The 21,854-nt window shown below is 36.3% G+C and overlaps 3 protein-coding genes across 6 annotated transcripts; 2 read left to right on the forward strand and 1 right to left on the reverse strand.

Moving 5' to 3' along the window:
- The first annotated feature begins 1,363 nt into the window (after positions 1-1,363).
- Positions 1,364-6,215, forward strand: LOC103858868 (transcription factor MYC1). 3 transcript variants are annotated; one of them, XM_009136299.3, is made up of 13 exons: positions 1,587-1,735; positions 1,968-2,252; positions 2,610-2,706; positions 2,803-2,817; positions 2,967-3,023; positions 3,130-3,681; positions 3,768-4,178; positions 4,254-4,314; positions 5,089-5,154; positions 5,238-5,376; positions 5,470-5,605; positions 5,692-5,863; positions 6,003-6,215. In XM_009136299.3, exons 1-12 carry the CDS (start codon positions 1,587-1,589, stop codon positions 5,848-5,850), a joined length of 2,127 nt encoding a protein of 708 aa, XP_009134547.1. In that variant the 3' UTR covers positions 5,851-5,863; positions 6,003-6,215. The 3 variants fall into 3 exon arrangements, with proteins under 3 accessions (XP_033142035.1, XP_009134547.1, XP_033142036.1); XM_033286144.1 differs by lacking the exon at positions 6,003-6,215 and having other exon boundaries at positions 1,364-1,735; positions 5,692-5,912; XM_033286145.1 differs by lacking the exons at positions 1,587-1,735; positions 1,968-2,252; positions 2,610-2,706; ... (4 more) ...; positions 4,254-4,314; positions 6,003-6,215 and adding an exon at positions 4,335-4,991 and having other exon boundaries at positions 5,692-5,912.
- Positions 6,216-6,372: 157 nt separating this feature from the next.
- Positions 6,373-9,952, forward strand: LOC103858869 (rop guanine nucleotide exchange factor 3). Its single transcript, XM_009136301.3, has 7 exons — positions 6,373-7,686; positions 7,913-8,316; positions 8,392-8,508; positions 8,576-8,805; positions 8,919-9,218; positions 9,312-9,656; positions 9,743-9,952. Exons 2-7 carry the CDS (start codon positions 7,992-7,994, stop codon positions 9,860-9,862), a joined length of 1,437 nt encoding a protein of 478 aa, XP_009134549.1. The 5' UTR covers positions 6,373-7,686; positions 7,913-7,991; the 3' UTR covers positions 9,863-9,952.
- A 25-nt stretch (positions 9,953-9,977) lies between these two features.
- LOC103858870 (mediator of RNA polymerase II transcription subunit 12) lies at positions 9,978-21,726 on the reverse strand. 2 transcript variants are annotated; one of them, XM_009136303.3, is made up of 13 exons: positions 19,238-21,726; positions 18,413-18,696; positions 18,269-18,328; positions 18,006-18,111; positions 17,571-17,639; positions 17,412-17,465; positions 17,186-17,290; positions 16,807-16,953; positions 16,377-16,721; positions 14,018-16,305; positions 11,334-13,928; positions 10,901-11,213; positions 9,978-10,797 (listed from the first exon to the last, which is right to left on the reverse strand). In XM_009136303.3, exons 2-13 carry the CDS (start codon positions 18,526-18,528, stop codon positions 10,339-10,341), a joined length of 6,657 nt encoding a protein of 2,218 aa, XP_009134551.1. In that variant the 5' UTR covers positions 18,529-18,696; positions 19,238-21,726; the 3' UTR covers positions 9,978-10,338. The 2 variants fall into 2 exon arrangements, with proteins under 2 accessions (XP_009134551.1, XP_009134552.1); XM_009136304.3 differs by having other exon boundaries at positions 10,339-10,797; positions 19,242-21,726.
- Between the last annotated feature and the right edge of the window lie 128 nt (positions 21,727-21,854).

The raw sequence follows: 21,854 nt of genomic DNA on the forward strand, positions 1-21,854 counted from the left end.
CTGTGTATTTGTTTCAATTTTTTAATTTGATGTCTTAGTAGTATCTATTACGGAATTATTCGGATAAAATGCGCATTTATATAATCTATCATAGAAATTGGAATCTTCAATATCTAAATAGTATATTTCAGTTTCTTGCAACTACACGTATATGTGCATTCTGTTTGTCATATAATGTAAGATCGGGCGATAAAAAGTTATCATTATTGACATTGATGAGAAACAAAACAAGACGTTCCATCGTTTTTGGTTAAAGTATGTTTCATTTCCACATAACAAGATGGATTAAATATCAAATGACGGTTAAAGTATGTTGTTCAAAAAAATAATCAAACGACGGTAAGACGATGAAACCCTATAACAAAAAAAACGAGATGGCATTGTTTGATAGTTAAAAGGATATGTAACTCAGACTTTTTCAAACAGTTATCAAAAAAAAAGAAAAAAAATATGTAACCACGCCCTATTTCTAATACCATGTAACTTAGAGCATTAGTATCCATGGTTTTTTAAGGTGAGGTTCTTAAACTGTTTTAAACAGTTTCTTAACTTTTTAATTAAAAATTAAAAATTTCTTATATTTTCTTAAGAATTCTGTTCTCAGAAACCTTGAAAAATGATGCTCTAATAAGTATTACTATTACATTTTTTCTGAATTTTAATGAAATCTTTTTTATTTATTTGACATCTCTGTGGACCCAAAATTAAATGGTTGATAATACCATAACAAATTAATACGGCATTGATCATTAAATTTATATTGATAGTAAAATTTATATATGCATTTTTTGTGCGACCATGTCAATTAAATTTGTTGATTTTTAAATGACTACCTTATGCAGTATTGTGTCAAAATCTGTAATATTAATGTTAGTTATTTTTAATAGTTTAGAGTTATACGTTATGGCATTTATGTTTTATTATGTAGTCGTTTTTAGGTTTAACTTTTTTTTACACCTGAATTTTCTTTATTGGATTTATCATAAAATAATTATCAAATATATAAAACAATCGAATATCACAAGATATATATTTTTTATAAAATATAAATATATGTGATTGTAGTAGTAACCAAGTTAACGACGAATAACAATCACTGACAAAGAAAAAAAATCAAAAATATACTGAATCTTTCAATTTGTATTTTTCAATATCACTTTATTTTGAAGAACATAATCTTGGGTTTTTCACCGAATAGAATCCAACACTCCCTACTTGGCTACTTACCATATGTATTTGATGTATAAAGAAATGAGTCGCTCCAAAAACCAAGATTATGACCCAAGTCAACCTCTCTCTCTCTCTCTCTCTCTCTCTCTCTCTCTCTCTCTCTCTCTCTCTCTCCTCTCTCTCTCTCTCTCTCTCTCTCTCTCTCTCTCTCTCTCTCTCTCTCTCTCTCATCTACTTTAAAGACAGTACTCAACTTTAAAGACAGTCTCTCTTAAGTCTCTTTCCATCACGACCAAGCTGAGAAAGAGAAAGCAATAAAGAGAAAAAGAAGAAGAAGATAAAGCTTCAATACCAAATTTCTTTAATAAATCTGGCCTCTGGGCTTTCTCCTTATTAAGTAATTTGTATTTCTTAGAATGTCTTTGACAATGGATGATGGTGCAGAAGCACCAAGGGGAAGAAGAATAAGAAGAAACAGCTTATTAAGTAAACAACTTGCTGTAGCTGTAAAAAGTGTTCGGTGGAGCTACGCAATCTTCTGGTCCTCTTCACCAACTCAATCTGGGTAAGTATAATCTAACAAAAAAATAAGTTATCATGGTCTTAATTATTTTACCAAAAGAAAAGTTAGCATGGTCTTGATCTTTGCATCATAACAAAACTAAGTTATGTTTGGTCATACACAAAAAAAAAAAGATCTTGATCTTATAGTCTTTGCATTGCCCTTTTCTTCTTATAAATTATCGATTTGAATGGTGTAAATATAATTGTATTTGAGTACTATATTTTAAATTTAGGGTTTTGGAGTGGGGAGAAGGATGTTACAATGGAGAACTGAAGAAGAGGAAGAAGAGATACGAAGTTCATTATAAACATGTGTTGCAGAGAAGCAACCAACTTAGGAAACTTTATCTGTGTATGCGTGAAGGAGACAGTACTAATACTATTAGTACTACTGATGATGATGATGGTTATCACAATTGTAACAGTAAAACAAGTATGCTGCTGTCACCAGATGACCTCTCAGATGAAGAGTGGTACTATGTAGTCTCCATGTCCTATGTCTTCTCTCCTTCTCAATGGTTTGTCCTCTCTCTTATAAAAAATATCGCATTAACTATTTCATATGGTAAAAGCCACCCAAGTATTAATTGGGAATGAAAGTGGAGTGAACCATGTCCCATCGTTTTCATTTCAAGACATGGATCTCTAAAGATTTGTCACCTCGGGTCAAAGATCTCACCTATAGATTTCATGTACTTGTTTTGGCCAAGGGGTTTATTTCTTGTGACTCTTACTGTTTATGTACCGCCAACAAGTTTTGATTGGGCTTCCTTACTGTTGCCATTTTAGCTGATTTACATTTTTAAAAATTATAAATTGGAGTTTTCTTTATTGATTTATTAATATGTATTTTTGCGTGGTTTATGCACGTTTAGTTTGCCAGGAAGAGCTTTGGCCACGGGTGAGACCATATGGCTTTGCAACGCTCAGTACGCGGATAGCAAACTCTTCTCTCGTTCTTTGTTAGCAAGAGTAAGCTTCTTTAGCTTTTTTTTTCATGAATCTTTGGTCTTTTAAAAGAATACAATCTGACTATAATTCTCTGGTCATTTGGTTTCTTTCCTTTAGAGCGCATCAATTCAGGTATGCTACCTATATAATGTTCTCTTTATATAAATGAGTCAGCAATCAAACTTTAGTGCTCTAATTTTTAGATTCGACAAGGTTCTAATTATTAATTATGTAGTATTAATGATATGTGCGTCTTATATGTCTTTTTGGGACTTATCCAGACTGTTGTGTGTTTCCCTTACTTGGGCGGTGTGATTGAGCTTGGCGTCACAGAATTGGTAACTCTCCATCTTAGTACCAAAGGGTTTAACATTTCCTTTCTTGCTTCACAAGGTACTCAAATATATGCCCTAACTTGTTTTGTTGTTTCATGAACAATGAAAGATTTCAGAAGATCCTAGTCTACTTCGACACATCAAATCTTGCTTGTTGGAGACTTCGAAACCTGATTGCCCTTCTAATGACTTCACTGCTCCCCAAGACAATGATGATGATAAGAAGAATCAAATGAAAATTAAAATAAGTGAAGTAAACTCGGCACTCCAAGAAAACCAACAGATTCAGTTTGGTATTTCTGATCTCATGTTGGATGAAGACTTGCATTACAAGACAACTGTCTCAACACTACTCAAATACGCTGCTGATAAATCAAAGATGAAGAACAGTCATCATCGTCAACCCGTACTTGTTTCTTCTAATTCTGGCTCAAGTTTCTTGCGGTGGAAGCAACCAAACTCAAATCCTCTTCTGAAACATAGCAATTCACAGAACGTGCTGCGGAAGATATTGCATGACGTACCTTTAATGCACTCCATAGACACAAAGAGAATGTCCACAAATAAGATGTTTGGTCTGAATCAAGATGATCCTTCGGTTAAAAGAAAAGAGAACGAAAAGTTCAGCGTCCTTAGAGCTATGGTTCCCACTGTCAACGAGGTAATAATTAATAAACTATTACTATGTTTCCAAATCCTTAAAAGTTGGCTTTGATTCAGACACAAGACTTTTTAATAACTCTGCAGGTTGATAAAGAAGAGATACTGAACAACACAATCAAGTACTTGCAAGAACTAGAGGAACGAGTAGAAGAGCTAGAATCTTGTATGGGATCTGTTAACTTCGTAGGGAAACAAAGAAAGACGAAAAAGAGCCTTAACGACTCTGTGTTAATCGAAGAGACATCAGGGAACTATGATGACAGCACCAATATCGATGGAAACTCAGGAGAAACCGACCAAGTCACTGTATTGAGAGATGAGACACATTTGAGAGTTAAACTGAAAGAAACAGAAGTTGTGATGGAAGTAAGATGTTCTTACAGAGACTACATAGTTGCGGACATCATGGAGACTCTGAGCAAACTTCACATGGATGCTTTCTCTGTTAGATCTCATACACTTAATGGGTTCCTCACACTTAATCTCAAGGCAAAGGTAAAATTCTGAAAAACAATCTCCTTGATGTTCTGTTTGCTTGACTTACACGTAATGTTTTTGGGGGCAATGCAGTTGCGTGGGGCTGCGGTTGCCTCAGTAGGGATGATTAAGCGAGAGCTGAGGAGAGTAATTGGTGAGAGTATGAGAATCACCTAATTAAGGGTTTCTTTATTGATTTTTGCAAAATATTAGTATTTCTTAAACTTTTGATGAAATGTTTTATTTTTGGACTTCGGTTAGTTAATCTTTATGTCATTAAATTTACATCGAATTTTCTTTTATGTACTCTTTGCTGAGACTGGCTGGAATTTTTCGACATTGTCATCTTCTCTTCTATAATTTAAGATATATACAGTGTTCTATGTTCCTGTCACTTTATTCATCAAATTTACTGGAACTAAAAACCAACTGATCCTGAAGACTATCAGATTCATTGGGTTATTGTTTATGTTACACTTCACTGACTTCAGTTTCTTTCTGAGTCCTCAAGAAACGGACTGAAATTTAACTAGCCAGAGAATGTAACTTAATTTTATTTACTCAAAACTGTTTATTATTTCTTAACTAAATGCATTATTGTGGTCCTAGTTTGTAACTTCATATATAGAGCCTGCAAAGAAGTAGTACGTAGGACATGTTATGGAGTAATATAAAAGTTAATGGTTTCACTTGCAATACCCCAGTTTCTTTTAAGCATTACGTTTTTGTAATTTCTTGGCAAATTTTGAATCAAAATGGTACATATGATGAGAGGAAGATTAGAAGTACTTCTCGTTGATGCTCATGGAATCACACACACAAATTTTATTGGTGACCATAAAAAAGACAAACTGTTTTCATATGTTTGTATATCTAATAAGATATCATATGTTGAACTTAATGACTTCTTTTGAATATTTGGTTGCAGGAAGGCCTGTGTATTATGTGTTAATACAATGTGGGACAAAGGAGTACCGAAGCAAATTGTCAAAAGGTTCAAATTTTGTTAGTGATTGAATTTTGTTACTCTTGAACCAAACGTAAATATTTGTGGGTTTTTTTTGTATGTGAAAGCAGGTCATAATGACAACGCATTGTGGAACCAAAAGTTTGTATTCGATTTCCCAATGTCTCAATGGAAGAAGCTGACACATATCAAATTTAAAACCATGGACAAAGAGCTTTTCAAAGATGGTGGATTTGTAGGTGAAACCATGTAAGTTTTGTTTTAGAAATGAGTGGTTTAGCATAGCAAAATTAAGATATTATACCATCCATGTGATGTGTATGTGACACATTTTTGGAACAGAATTGATCTTAAAGGGATAATAACCGAAGGAGGTGACAGAGGATACATGGAAGTTAAACCAGCTCCATACAATGTTGTTCTTGACGATGATACTTTTAAAGGCGTCTTAAAACTCGGATTCAGATTCACTGCAGCGGTAACTCAGTAACTACCCTAGCTAGAATTAAAGTTCTTTAGAACAGAAATAAAAGTATTCTCAAGAAAAAACTTATATTTTTGTAGGATAAATTGCGGAGGAAGGCATGGGAACAGAAGATAGAGGGCAAAAACAGTGAAGAAGCAATGAATTCTACAACTCTGACTCTGATGAAAGTCCCTTTGTTAAGGTTTCTCCTGTATTGCTTCCAGAAAACAACCAAATATCAACTAAAAGATAACTAAAATGATTAAAAGGGTTAGCATCAAGACTCTTTTCTTTATCAAATCTATTTTTTTTCTTAGAATTGCATAATGTGTATAACCCGATTCGGAGTCCATCAAGTACTACTAGTGATGACATTTATTTAATTTCTGAGTTTGTGCAAACATTATAGGTTCACAGCTGCATGGGCAAGTATGCAAGGTCTCATCATCTCATCAATGCACAACTTCTTTTTTGTTTCGTCGACTATAAGCAATGTTCTATTCGTAGCTAGGGTTTCTCAATCAATCCTTTCATGGTATCGTGATGGGCAATAATAAGAAACTTTCCATGACTTTAATTTTTCTCCTTCAATCTTTAATGTAATAAATGGACATGTTTATAATTTTCGAAGTAACATTTCCTTGCTTAATGTTAAAAAAAAACATTTCCTTACTTTCATTTAATTTCTCAACCAGTCCCAAAAACCTTTTTATAAAATATTTTTTTATTTAAGTTACGTTGTTTGCCTAAGTATTTTAGGCTATAACTGATCTAATATAAGAGCACATTTTTTTTTTGAAAAATATAAAAAAACACAGGTTTCAGTTAATAATTTAACTTTTTTACGTATATTTTTTTAAACTAATTTGATGCATTAAATTAAATGTAACTGATATGGTTTTCAGGCCATACGTATATTTAACTATGTGACTGAGCATTATCATTAGTTTGAGTATATAATTTATTCTTCTTCTGAATATGTTAGATATGCTAAATAAACCATTACAAATAAATTATAACAGGTGCGTTTGAATTTGAAATTAGTTATTATTGTATAATACCATAGTATATATAAAATAATAACACAGAAATGAAATAATATGAATACATATGCGGGATTTGTTACGACGAGAAAATGGGACGCACGTCTGTCTCACGCACGAACCATGCAATATACTCCATATACTTTGTCATCTCCATTACACTAAGTTATCATGTGCTAAATTATTACAGGTATATTATTCAAAGTGAAATAATAATATAAGATAGTCATCTATTATGAGTTGCAGTTAATCGTGTACACTACATGGGGATTAAGCTAAACTCCAACCATGTGATAATTGGTCAAAAAAATAAACGGTCGACACAAAGATAAAATAAAATTTTCAATAGAGGCGTTACAAGACCGACCATAGATTAATTTAAAATAATACTTATAATCATATACGTTGAACATTCACTCGTATCTCATCTAAAATCAAGATCTTTTCATAAAATTAAAAACTTCATCAAATTAATCAGTATCAAATTTTTAATTCTTACTTAAACAATCCTGGTTTTAACAAATACTTATAAATTTACGTTGAGATCTCTAACGATGAAATTAGGATATATATATAGTTTATTTTATTTGTTTGGGAAACGAAAAAGATAAATAAATCATTGGTAAATCTGCAATTATTAATAAAAAATTAAATTATCAAATAAAAAATTATATTTTGATTGAAAATTAGTATACTCCATATATATATTAGCCAACAAGAAAACAATATAATAGTAGCAAATAGACAAATAGTTGAACATCTCTTAAAGAGGTATTTCCTCATAATAATAACCACAACACTTGTTGAAGCCAAGGAAAAGCCAACCTTCATCATGTCTGGACCATAAGATCATTCGTTCTTTTTTCATCCAACGGTCCACATTACTCCCTTTCTCCGATCACCGGCTTCTTCACCTGAAAAGTTCCACAAGAGAGAGAGAGAGAGGGTTTCGGAATCAACCGGAGGGAAATGAGTTTCTAACGTTCGTTTAAATTTTGCTTTAAACGGTTCAAAACTTCAAAACGAATTGCAGAAGAAGAAGCTTTAAAGGTAAAGACCCGTTGCTTTGATTTTTTTCTACTACTTTAACGTTCTTTTAAATTTTAAAGTTTCAGTCTTTCTCTCCTTGTTCTCATCACTTTATTGTTCTTTGGTCCTCTTTGAAATTTCACTATCCAACATTCCCATTTTCAAATTTCAGATTCTAAAGTCTCTCTTGATTAACACGCAGCAAAATTTAAAGCTTTAAAACCATTTTTCTGTGTTACTTCCTCAGAAAAAAAAAACAGATCAAGAACAGAGAGAGAGAAATAGAGAGATTACTCTGTTTTCAGCTAAAAAGAAAAAAAAAAAAGATGGAGAATTTGTCGAATCCAGATGAAAACGAAGACGCCAGTTATCATCAATCACCACGATCCATTGACCAAAATGATCAATCAGCATCAGAAACTCCGGTTTACTCGAGCATGAGCATAGACTCCTTTGTTTACCCTCGGACATGTTCGGAGAGTACTTCAGGCTTTTCAGACCAAATAGATCATGAAACCAACAGCTTCTGTAGTGACGCTTCCCCCTCTGACTGGCCTGTCCTAACGGAATCCAAGAGCTCCAAATGTCTCTCTACTGGTTTAGATATGCAATCAAATGAAAATCTTCAAGTCCAAGAAATCTCAGAAGCAGGTGCTGTCTCCTCTCTTCTCTCTCTCTCATTTAAAAAAAATATAATAATCTGAGATTAATAAAATGTTTGTATAGAGCTAGAGACAATGAAGGAAAGATTCTCAAAGCTACTGCTTGGAGAAGATATGTCAGGAAGTGGCAAAGGAGTTTGCACTGCAGTCACCATCTCTAACGCTATTACCAATCTTTATGGTAATTTCAAGACTCAACCAGTTATATATGTCCTTGTTTCAGACTAATGTAAACCATTGTTTTGCAGCTACAGTGTTTGGACAGAATCTGAGGTTAGAGCCGTTAGAAACAGAGAAGAGAGCATTGTGGAAAAGAGAAATGAAGTGTCTTTTATCGGTATGCGATTACATAGTTGAGTTCATCCCTAGATGTCAGAGTCTAAGCAATGGAACTACTGTTGAGGTGATGGAGAGTAGACCAAGAGCAGATATCTATATCAACTTACCTGCCTTGAGAAAGCTAGATTCTATGCTTATGGTACGTACATCATCTAATCATCCAAAAGATAATTCAAATGATTATTATATGACTCAAAAGGATCATCCCTTTTCCATTATGATGATGATCTTTTTTGTTTTTTTTTTTAACAGGAAGCATTGGATAGTTTTCAGAACACAGAGTTTTGGTATGCAGAAGAAGGAAGTCTATCGATGAAATCTGCACGTTCTGCCACTGGATCATTCAGGAAAGTTATAGTACAGAGGAAAGAAGAGAAATGGTGGCTACCAGTTCCTCTTGTTCCTCCAGAAGGTTTGTCAGATATAGCCAGAAAACAACTCAAGAACAAGAGAGAGAGTACTAATCAGATTCACAAAGCTGCAATGGCTATCAACAGTAGCATCCTCAGTGAAATGGAGATTCCAGACTCTTACATGGCTACTCTCCCAAAGGTTTTTTTTTATCACTCTTATTACTACTAGTTTGTTAAAAAAGGTTCTTATTCTGAGTTTTTTGTTTATTTACCTATTGGTGAAATTCTTCAGTGTGGTAAAAGCAGTGTTGGTGATTCAATCTACCGCTACATGAGTGGTTCGGGTCGGTTTTTCCCAGAGAAACTCTTAGATTGTCTGAACATAGCATCTGAGCATGAAGCTGTTCAGTTGGCAGATAGAGTAGAGGCTTCAATGTACACTTGGAGACGCAAAGCTTGTCTTAGTAACTCTAAGAACTCATGGAACCTGGTGAAAGATCTTATGTCAACTACAGAGCGAACAGACAAGAACTATGTTATGGCTGAGAGAGCAGAGACTCTGCTCTTCTGTTTGAAACAGCGTTATCCAGAACTATCTCAGACATCATTAGATATATGCAAGATTCAGTACAATAAGGTAAGAAAGATGTAATAAGTAGTAAGTAACTGGAGAGTTATTTTATTGAGACTAAAGTTGTCTTTTGTTTCTTTTTTGGTTTGCAGGATGTAGGAAAAGCAGTGTTGGAGAGCTATTCAAGGGTACTTGAAGGCTTAGCTTTCAACATAGTTGCTTGGATTGATGATGTTCTCTATGTAGACAAAACCATGAGCGGTAGTGAATAAGTTTTTAAGATTTCCGTCTGAGGTTTTCTGTGTTTTTTCGTTTCCTTCTGTAAATTAAAATCAATGGAAAAATCTTGAAAAATGCATACAGTTACTTTTTCTCAAATTTTGGATATAATCAACCAAGTCTTTTCATCAAGAATGGAGTCTACATTATAAAAATCCAAGGGAATAATAATAATTAATTTTCCAAGCCCTATTATATACAACAGGGTTCCGAACCAGCATGGGTCCGGGTGGTGTGACCAAAATAGCAAAAAAGGGTTAGTAGTTAAAATACAAAGATCTCTGAAGAAGCTACACAGACTCATAGAGACTCTCTCTCTCTCTCTCTCACTAAGACTTCCTGCTTCAGTCTTCTTATGAGCCCCTTTAATAAATGAGATAGGCACCGAAGATCCAAGCTTCTTTGCTCCTTTGCTTCTCACTTACCAGAGCTCTCTCATGATCGTCAAAACACAACTATGCAACAGTATTCAGCTGTCTTCGTCCACTGAACCAATGTATGTCAGATCAGTCCGTCTGACCCTCACTGCACCCTTTAACCAACATGTGGCTCGAAGATTGCCCATGTCGCTGCTGTTTAAAGCGTTGCTGCTTGATTGACCTGAGCTTGTCCCATCTTCCAAAAGCGTCCATGGGTCAACCATATCCGTGTTGTCTGCTTCTTGCTGTTGACATGGTGACAACATATTCTGCTTCAGCTTACCTTGCCCTGCTGCTGCTGCTGTTACAGTTTTTGGTGTGGCAGGGGAGTTTCTTTGATTGAGCCCAGCAGCAGCAGATCCTGAGGGTTGAACAAGTGTGAGTGCGGTTGGCGGAACAGAATGTGGCTGACACGAGAGAGAGCAACGTAGAGAAGGAAGGAGAATTGGCATCGCTGCTTGGATCCGCCATCTGATGGTGTCCGGTAGCTGCATCCGTGCAAGCTCATTCTGCATTATTATTGACAACAAAAAGCCAAGCACTTCAACAATCTTAATTTTCAGTCAAGAAGACAAGACTGGGGAGGGTTTTTATAAATTTTGTTTGACAAACCTGTAAGCTCTCTGCTGCATCACGATCAAACAAGGTAAAGTCTTTGGATGAGTCATTAGAAGAAGACCTTGGCAATAGCCAATTTGGCTGGTGATTGCTTAACAGCCCATGGAGTACAAACAATAATCGGTCAAATAAGACATCACTAGAAAGATCTGCCATGGAAGATGGATCTCTTGTTGATTCTGTCTCCGCCTTTGATACGTCACTACGAGGAGAACATGCAGCAGAGTCTTCATAAACTACTCGGCTTCCAAGCAGACGAACTATTGTAGATGCAAGTGTATGTCTCGTGTTCCTAAACGAAGGTTCCCTGAAAAATTGATTGCCATACAAAAAGATAACTCAGCATTTAGTTAAGTAACAACAGGAAATGTCCATTTCTTATAACTCTGGTCAAACAGAATGGAAAAAAAAATAGAGACTCGAGTACCTGCAGATGACAGGCAGTAACCTTAGAAGAAACTGCAACCGCAGAGACATAGAAGCTCTCAAAGCAGCAGGGGAAGGTGGCGGCGCAGTGTCAGTAGTATTGATTGAGGATCTTCTTGCCAAGCTAGGGCTACCACCACGAAGGCCCTTCCGAGTACTTCCTTTATTTGATGAAACCTCAGACCCAGAAGAAGCAGTTCCCATCTGTTTGTTGTTTGTTATACTGCGGATGGTAACTGAACTTAACTGCTGCTCAATATTGCTAAACTGTCTTACCAACTCATTCACAAAGATACTTCGAGATTCATCAGAGCTTTGATCTATGCATGGAAGCACTAGCTGAACAAAAGCCCTCTCAGTTGTAAACCCATATCCAACACTGGGACTGTTCTCATCAAATAATAACTTTTTTGAACCCAACCCTTCCTCGATCACTTCCCCTTCTTCCATAGAAGTACTTTCCAACTTTCTTTTCTTTCCTGCCTTGTTTGCCGTGATAGGATCGGAACTGGAGTTGCTGCACCAACCCCAAGGTTTCCAGAACTGAGGTTTCGTAGGAAGTCCTTTGCTTTCTCCTACTATAATCAGTTTTTGTCTGATTGTTTTTCTTCCAAGAAGAACATCTGGACCTGCTAGAAACCATTCAGCTTGCTTCAACATTGAATCCTCAACCGACCTACCGAAGAGATGAACCACTTCCGAGAAAAGTGGTACCGCATCAGGTCTAACCAATAACCTTGTGAGGAGGATTTGGATGAAATTTTTCTCATTCTCAGAGGCCTCAGGCTTCTCAGAGGTAGGACAGGAAGATCGTATTGCATCTGTCAAAGGCAGATCGTGATTTTCGAGTTTCTCGGTTAATGCTTGCTCGTTTAGAAGCAGCCTGAGTTCAACCCACTGCCAGTGAAACTTTGCAGGTTGCAGGCAATCTAATACAGACACCAGCTTGTCCACGAGCTTTGTTCCATTTCCCTGGTGTCGTTTTTTTGATTCACAAACTGCTTCGTGGGAATAACCGGAGGATGGCACCTTACAATCAATTACCGAATTAAGGAAAAGACGCGCACGAAGAGGAGCGAAGGCCACAGATTTTAAGTGCATATCCATACCATTCAGCTCAAGTATCGACGCAAACTCAGCATCTGTGGAATCAGCAACTATTAGTTCATAAAGTCCCTGGGTGTCTCTAAAGCACACATCTCGGAAAGGAAGGTGCTTAATCACATCATGGAAGGCCACTGTCAAAGACTGATAAAGGCGGTGAGTATCTTCATGGACACTGGAGTTAGAGTTGCCACTCGAAAGCAAAGGCCTCCACAGAACAAAGGCAATAATTGAATAGGCTGGTGGGAAGACCAATTTCAGCGGAAGCATGCGCTGCATACGTGATACAGCCACCACGGAAGATTCTCCCACAAGCTCCAAAACCATCCCTTCCGAAACAGTTTTGCAATTACCAACAAGAAGTCTGAACCAATGTACATAAACTTCAATTGAGTTATCCACTTTGGAGGCTCCCACGGACCTAGCACTCCCGTTAGAACTCGATTTTGTACGCCTTACAAACTGAACGAAATCTAAGCACTCCCTTAGTCTCAGCAGACCAACAATCCTCTCAAGGGTTATAACGCCATGTGTGATAGCACCTATAACAAGTGCAGATACAGCTGCAGTAACTTTTGTTGCTTTGCTCAGCGCTAGTTTTCCAGTACCGTTCGGCATATCATTCGTGTTGTTCGCATTTGAATCAAAGGATTCAGGAGACAGCTGATGCTGACCCCGGGATCCCTTCGCAGGGGCAAACGCTCCAGCAAGAGCAGTGGAACTTTCCGTTGCAAGCGCTATTTCAAACACTCGACTTTGACGCTCTCCAAGAGCTTCCTTTAGAAGGCACAGACAGGTTATATGGATTTGCAAAATGTGACGTGCGATATTAGATGAACCTACGCCAGATGGACGATTCTGATGAACATTTCCCACAGAGAAATCCAAAATTCTTGCCATGGAATTGCTTACACTGTTAATGATCGCAGATACCGCAGAAGAAACCAAAGAAGGATCACCCTCTTGTGCTGCACCGCCAGTCTGTCTAATGCAGTCCATTAGCCCAACTACAATTTGTTGAGCCACCTGATACCCGTCATCATTTTTCTCAGCAAGTGATGCTTTCATTGTATCAGTACCAATGAGTTTTCTGAGATAATGAGTTGTCTCTTCAACATGTCTTTGCACAACCTCTCTCATATTCAAACCCACTCTTGAAAGACGAGTACCACTGCTGCTGATTTTTTTACGTAAATAGTCGTCTGCATTATCTACTCCAGCTGGAACATTTAGGGGGATTTCATACTCACCGTTCCCTGATCGAGTATGATCAAGTTCAGAAAGAAGCCTCTTTTCACATGTTGCTTTGAAATTGTTATGCCATTCCACAACACTGGGAAGATTTCCATATCTATTCAAAATATAGCGAGCATAAACTAAAGCTGCTGATCCAGAAATCTTTCCATTACTCGACATAAGTGATGCGGCACGTGCCATCAAAGCTGTCATGGCCTCGGGAACAAGATCTGCTGAAAATAGAATGTTTTCATACCTGAAAGAAAATGATCGTACACATGCACAAATTAAATTTAAGAAATATAGATGACTAATGACACGTATTGAAGGGAAAGTAAAGCACACCTCCTAAGTGATGATACTAGAATAGCCTCCCCTACTTCACACACGTTGTTTTCAACATTCCTTGGCATAATTACAAGGTTTCTCCCACCTTGAACGGAAAAACTTGGGCTACTTTTGGCCTTTGGTAATAACCAAAAAAGAAATTTAACAACTGAAACCAAGTCAAGAGAGATATCCATGAGAAATAATATGGAAGATAGCTCGTCTGCCCCAAGCTTCCACCTAACTGTGTTTTTTTCTTCAACTGGAGCACCTTTATTGAACTGCCCAACTCTCACACTGCTCTTTTCGGACTCTTCAACAAGTTGCCGAACAACATTTACAAGCCAAACTGCAATAGACCGTTTATCAACAAACTGTAGCTGCTTCAAAGAGTTTCCAACAGATACAATATCCACAGAGGTAGAAGTTCTAAACACATCAACCACCTTATGGTTTACTCCTTCCACTCCAGGGCCATGATGAGGGCAGCTTACTTTGTTATCACAAACATGACTCGTTGAAGCGCCCTGGCTACCTTCAATCCTAGCAGCTTGTAGTTGAGCCAGCGACTGTGTTTTGCGCACCATCTTCTGCCTACCCCTCGGTACTTGTTTAGTTATCTCCATCAGAGGATCAACCTTCAGAGAAGGCTCAACAGTTTTAAACCCCTTCTTGATCCACCAGTTATCTTCTTCATCTGATGCAATTGGTGAACTCCCTTGATAGGAAGAGCTCTTTTCATCATTCATTTTTTTTCTTTTTGCTCTTTTACAGTCTTCACACCCTGGTGTAGATTCTAGGTGATCCATCTTGCTATACACAGATCCACTTGATTCCTTAACGCTACTTTGAAATTCATCTCGCACTGAATTTTTCACACCACATGACACATCTGGTAACTGCAGTAGAGCAGCTATGCGCTCCTTTAGTTCTCTAATATCCTTACTGCGCTTGGTGTGTTTTCGAAGTTCCTGATTATCGGCCATTGCATTAAAGGTCCTTGGCAAATCAACTGACGGAAGGAAAGTGGAATTTTTCTTTGACTTCTGGTCTGCATTAACAAGCAACTCTCGCAGAAGAAGTCGCCTTTCATTTGAATAAATTCTCACAGCCTCTTCAAGCTTATCTCCTCCTAAGAGCTGTGCTTCCTCTAAAGTATCATATACAAACCACCCAGGTAGCTGCTTTAGTATGCGATGATGCCTTATTCTCCTCTCAGGATCAGCAGCAGACTGAATCATATCAATCATCCCACTAAATATAAGTTGTCTAACGTATGCTACAGGATTAAAAATTCCAGAGCGTATAAGTTCAAAAACGAGTAACTGCAAGCGCTTTGCTCCTCCCCTGTGTACCTCATGCTGATCAATCCAACAGACTATGATATCATGTAACGGGCCTGGACTTTCAAATGCATCCATCGAACTGCTAGGTTTAGAGACACCAAGAGAATTGCTGCGACGGTTCTTTCCTTTGCGAGCTGCGAATTCTCCACCCAGAATTTGCTGCTTCAGAAGCTGAATAACTAAATACACCTGAGAACAATCTTTTCTGCCAGAGAATTTGATATCTTTAGGCACACCAGCCCGGAAATCTCTAAAATCACATGTCGCCCATTCGATCAGGAAAAAAGCAGAGCAAACGAAGGATGTACTGATAGCCCCAATCCATCTGAGGGATGATCTTAAGCATGGACTGACTTCAGCAATCCAGGTCTCATCAACGGCTCCATTGCAGAGGTCTTCAAAGAGATAAGAGTAAGCAGCTCTGATATCCCCGTCCGACAAAGCTTTATCCAAAGCCTGAACAGCTTTAGCCACGTTATGCTGAGGATAACCAGCGCTAGCTATCTTTGCCAAATCATCTGCACTTCTTTGAATGGTTGAAATGGTGTAATCAAAAGAAAGGAATCCAAACCGAGAATCAACTCCCCTCCCTTGAAACTGGGTAGAGATCTCTGAGGAATTACTTCTCAACTTTTCCAGATTCTCATATGCCTTTGATGCATAGCTCACGTCATTGGGTCCACATGCTGCGATGGAAGGAGGTAGCGGTAAGCAATTTGAAGAAACAAATGTGTCGGGTGCAGCCAGTACCAAATAGCGAACCATCTCAATTAAAGCAGAGAGAGTATAAGCTCTCCGAGAGTTATCAACAAGATCGGACCCACCAGGAGCAGGTTCCTCGATGAAACGGACAGCAATAGCTACAAGACTTTGTACATATGTCTGAGAGAGAACAATGCTCTCTAAAAAACCATATACAATGGGAAGTAGCAACAGCAAAATTTCAAAGACATCTTTTTCCTGCAATAAAGCAGAAGCAGAAATTACAAAGCCGAAACATCTTGAATCAATAAATTAATCTAGCCGCATACCTGTAAGAGCCTGAGAACCCAATCAACAATGAGATAAGGAAAAAGGAGGCCTTCAGCATGGTGCCACTGTAGAAGACGCACCATATACCACCATTTAAAATGCAGAGATGTTTCCTCCCCGTAAAGACTTGACGATGCTGGACTAATCTTTTGCATTGATCCTGCATAAAGCATCTGTGGCGACCTATCTCTAGTTTGCTGAGAAGGATACGAACTATTCCGTGACAAAAGTTCATCCAAGAGGTATTGCAAATATTCAATAACATCTTTTGTCCATTGCTCACACCGAGAATTTTGTGTCTTGTCAGGTGTTCCTGAAGAAATAGCCGCAGTGCTAGGTCGCACCTACAAGTTGTAAACAAAAATTGATATCCTCCATTACCCAGAGAACAGAACTAGAAAATAATCAATTTATTTCCCAACAACGTACCTGATTAAGATAAGTCACTTTTATAAACCAAGTAGCTCTCAGTAATGGGACATTGTTCCTTATGAGGACTTCAAATAAGGTTTTTCTCCTATATCCAGGAATGTTATCAGCCAAAGAGCGCAAACGCTTGTGCTGTTGTGATAGACTCTGAGAAAATAATGAGAGCAGGACTGAGTAAATACATATGGTTAAGTATTCTTCTACTTCAAGAAGATCTGGAACATGTGCTTTCAATTAATCAGAATTCTCAAACAACCAAGAAGACTTGAATTGTCAGTTTTTCCAAAAATAAGGAGGTAAAGTGCGGTCATCCTATAATGTGGAAGTACGACAACAAACATGGATTAATAGAGCATCATTAAGAAGTTCAGAAAAGTACCTCAATCCATTTTTTCTTTGTCTCCTCCCCACATGATTTTTGTTCTGGGAATCCAGGCTTACCGAGAAGCGAACCAGAGAGAGGCACCCCATAGACCTGACCAGCCTGCCATTTTAATCGGGAAATTTTAAATTATGAGCCATATGATTGGGTCTGAAGCCCTACTATTCTGCACAAAGAGTACACTCTAAATTGAAAAGGAAAGGAGCTAGAATCTTTAGATTACCTTGCGCTTCAGTGCACGAGACTCATTGATAGCTCTAAAACACTTTCTGACAGACTGTGAGATAGAAATTGAATTTAGTTTCATGTGAAACACAAATGAACTCCAATAGAGATTAAAAAAATATGACAAAAAAACCGCCTACACTCTCTAACACCGTACCTCTTTGCACTTGAGGACAACAGGCTTTGAAAAAGTATGGACCTGGGTCAATATAATCTCGTCCGCTTCCTAGAAAAGCCAAAAGGATAGGACATCCATTAGAAGAAGGATATTAATACCACGGAAACTAGTGGAGTACGGAATTAAAAAACTGTGACACAGAAAAGATGAAACTTTTTTAATAATATAGACTTTCTAAGTTGTAAGCATTCCATGGAACTACATTGAATAAATCATCACTCGATATGAACATGCCAGCTGAGTAAGACATAATTCATATTTCCGTTTCAAACATCTATTGGGAAATAACGTAGACATGGGTCCAATACAAGATCGTTATATCTATCGAAAACATGTCAACAAACAACTAACCATGATCTTATAAGATTTTAAAAAGCACAACAGGAACGGATAACCAATTTCAGTTGATCGCACCTTAAGTCCATCAACAGTTTCCTTGTATCCAAACTGAATATACTCTTTGGTAAGATTTTCTTCGGGGGAACTTGATGTTGGAGTATGAAAATCAGGCGGTCCTAGTCTGCAGTATTTTGAAGAAAAGAGTATAAATCATCTAAGAGATAAACGCCATCTTCAAGTTATTAACAAGAGTTCCAAAGACTTAAGACTTGCGGAGATAAAAACAGTGAAATCCCAAGCTACAAACCCAAACCGGCAAAAGTAAAAGTGAAAATTACCGGGAATTCAGACCGTCCTTTTCACACCTCAACTTGTAGGGTGTCAATGGCGGTGGCCTCCTGCAGTAAACAAAAGTACTCCCAGGTCTTTAAGTCTATCAAACATATAAAATGCTATGAAAGGACTCGTCTCAAACAACATGCCTTGAGTTAAGCGAGTAGTTTCCAATGGAAGAAGAATCAGCTCGTCCAGAGTCCCTAGCACCTATAGCGGTATTGTTGACTGCACTAGTGCAGTTGGCAGGATGATACCTTTGCATGTCTCCAAACTAAAACCGGCATAATGGTTGTGACATCAACATACCATAAGTAACTCTAAGAACAAGTCCACAACTTTTTCATGGACTTGCACTTTAACTTTTGCAATTTCTCCTTACACCATAAACTTAGCACAGACGTCAGAGCAACACGACTGATGAAAGTAAAACCTGAAACATAGAAAATACCCTCGGTGATGAGCGAGCTTCCACTGAACTCATATAAGACAAACAAAAAGAAGGAACACTAAATTAACATATAGTCTATGTCTTCAAGAGAAGTTACCCTTTCTTTTATCAAACTATGAAATTTTCAGCTGTTTAAAATCCAGTCGAAAAGAGCTAACATACATAACTTCAAGAGAAGTTTATGAGCTTAGCATGATAGAGATTACACCCCCATAAGTTTATACTATGATGATGAAGAAGAAAAGGTGATCTTGGGTAAATGTAAACTAATCTTAATTAAGTAACCACATATGAGGGAGGCCATTTATGAATATCATACGATCAAAACAAAACAAAATGAGAAATAAATTAGCCAGCTTTATTAACCGACAAGTGTTGAAACACACACAAATCAATTTAGCTACATAGCAGACAACGAGATCCTTGGCAAAGAAAATGAGCTAGCAAACAATCAAACCACCAAATCCAAGTGTGGGGAGCATATTAATAATCCCTAGGATGAAGACAAAAACGGAAAACTAACCAACCAATAGGAGGAGGAGGATATTGCTCCAAATGAACCAAAGTTTGGGTTTTTACAGCGAAGATTGAAGCTGGGAGCTGTGAAGCAATTGATTGAGCAAGGGGAGAGGAAGACGAAACCAATTTAGAAGAAGAAGCAAAGAGTCTCTCTCTCTTTCTCTCTCTTTTGGGGTTTTCTACTTTGACGAAGAGGAATGCTTGCAGCTTTTTGATTCCGGGATGTGAAATTGATTCGCTCCAGGAACAGGAACAGAAACCACCCAATCGCAGCAGCAACCAACTTTCTTCGATTTGATCAGATTGAATTCGATCTCAACACACACTTCTCCTGGTTTGAAGAAAATCTTAACCTTTACTGCTCTGTAATATATTCCCTATTTTGCCCTCTAGTTTCATCCCTGGAATCATTTACTTTACAGGGGCTAAATAGTAAAGTAGTATTTATGAGAGCAGTTTGACATCATGGTGGATGCACCAAAGAGTTTCTGTCTTCTGCAACCATTTTTTATTTCCTTTTTCGGATTTAATCCAACTTCTTTTATTCTTTTGATTTTAATTTTTTTCCTTCACTTTAAGTTGTAACCCAAATTAAAAATGCAGATTTAGTAGATTTTGAAAATTAAAAAAATATATGCATATTAATAAATTATATATTAAGGAGATACATATATAAGAGAGAAAGAGATTTTTTTTATAGTTTCAAGCCGAGGGTCGGAGACTTCTATAGCTCCGACATCGGCTTGTTTAATTTGTTTTTCTTTTTTTTTATTTGATTTTGTTTTATTTCCAGACGTTTAGTTTGTTTGATTGTCAATTTATTTTAAATTTGACAAAGTTTTTTACTGTTCTTTTGTATGTTTCTTCCAATGGATTTGGTAAAACAAAAACTTCGGTTCAATTGAACCGTTTAAAAAAAGTAATTGATAGATTTACTTCGGATGGTGGCGATGGGTCTTACCGGCTTCAATAGTTGACGGAGTTCTTGCTGCAAACTATGGTTACTTCGAATGGCAAATTCTATGGAACGTATGAAGTGTGGTGTTTTTGGATTAATGTGAAGATTATCTCCCTAAAGTTTAACTATTCCAGAAAAAAATATGAAAATTTTATATAAAAAATCTTTAGCCATCCATACACAAAATAGATGTGTGTTAGTTTACTTTGGATATCTATTGGTGTATCAGTTTCCTACTTTGTTTTGTTAATTCTCAGTGTTTAGAACTTTTTGCCTATAATGCTTAATAATATTAAGTTAAATATCTTTAAGACTATAAATTCTAATTTAAAATAAAATAAACATGCATCCATGTGTTAAAGTATATTTCCACATCGGATAAAAAAATTATTGAATACAAACTCTAACTCATATAGTCATATTAACTTATTAATTTTTTCATAATTCATTGAAATATAACTAAGTCAAAAACCATATTTTGCATTTAATTTTTTTATGGACATAGATATATAAGACAACCTGAAAATTTTAAAAACAATTAAACATAAGATGCAGATCAGTGCATGTTTATAATATATTTATTAAATTCAATATTTATTGTGTAAAAATAATTATGAATATATAAACTAAATATACATAGTTTTATAAACATATGTATAAAAGATAATATATGTGTTTATATATCATTTATAAATAAGTTTTTCTATAAATACATTTTTGCATAAAACAGACAATAGTGAGTGATAATATTAAACCTTATGTATGAAAGAATTTGTGTTTAGTTTGAAAATGAATAAAGTATGTTAAATAAGATTACTTATAACTTATAGAGAAAATAGAAAATACACTTCATTGTCCCTTAGCATTCTCTCATCCTATTTTTATGCAGATCAACAATTAATGCATTGTTTTAATCTGAGATTTTTGTTATGCAATTACTATGTTGAATGGTAAGTAGATGCAGAACAATATGCATAATAAATTACTTGCATTTATTTTGTATTTCCTCTGCACACATACTCAAACACGAAGTCTGGAAAGAGAGAAACAATCCATTCAACTAACTTTTTCAATATGGGTAGCTGCTGTTTTTTAGTTTCCAGGATTTTGTTTGCAAAATTTTATTTATATATATTTTTTTTTGTATTTTACTCTAATTTTTTTTTACAGTAACTTATTCCCACAATATTTGTTAATCCATTACCGTTTAAATATTAATAATAAAAAAAGAATAAAAAAATTCTTCAGTTTGGATATACAAGTTTTAAGTTTATAAACGTTTGTTTCTGGTAAGGGTTTTCATTTAGAATTAAGTATATTTTAATAAAGTAGATATGTTAACTTATGCAGAAACAAAATTTCATCAGTGACTAGAAAACCAAACATTCAGTTACTTACTAATTAGTTTGTATATGAAGTTCATTCAGTTTGGGTAGCTTACTTACAATAATTCATCTGATTATCAGGTGTACTATCCATTGTGTCCACATAACCATATCCCATCAACAAAAAATGTTATCCACTAAGTAGGGCATAAAGTGCAACAACCCCAAAACATTATCCAAAATTTAATACATATATATATCATGATCCTTCATTTCTTCATATTGAGTAAAATCTCTACAGGTTTTTGTCATGCCTGTTTCTTTCTCTTTGCTAAAAA

This window comes from Brassica rapa, chromosome A03, assembly GCF_000309985.2.
Source record: "Brassica rapa cultivar Chiifu-401-42 chromosome A03, CAAS_Brap_v3.01, whole genome shotgun sequence".
In the NCBI taxonomy this organism is placed as follows: domain Eukaryota; kingdom Viridiplantae; phylum Streptophyta; class Magnoliopsida; order Brassicales; family Brassicaceae; genus Brassica; species Brassica rapa.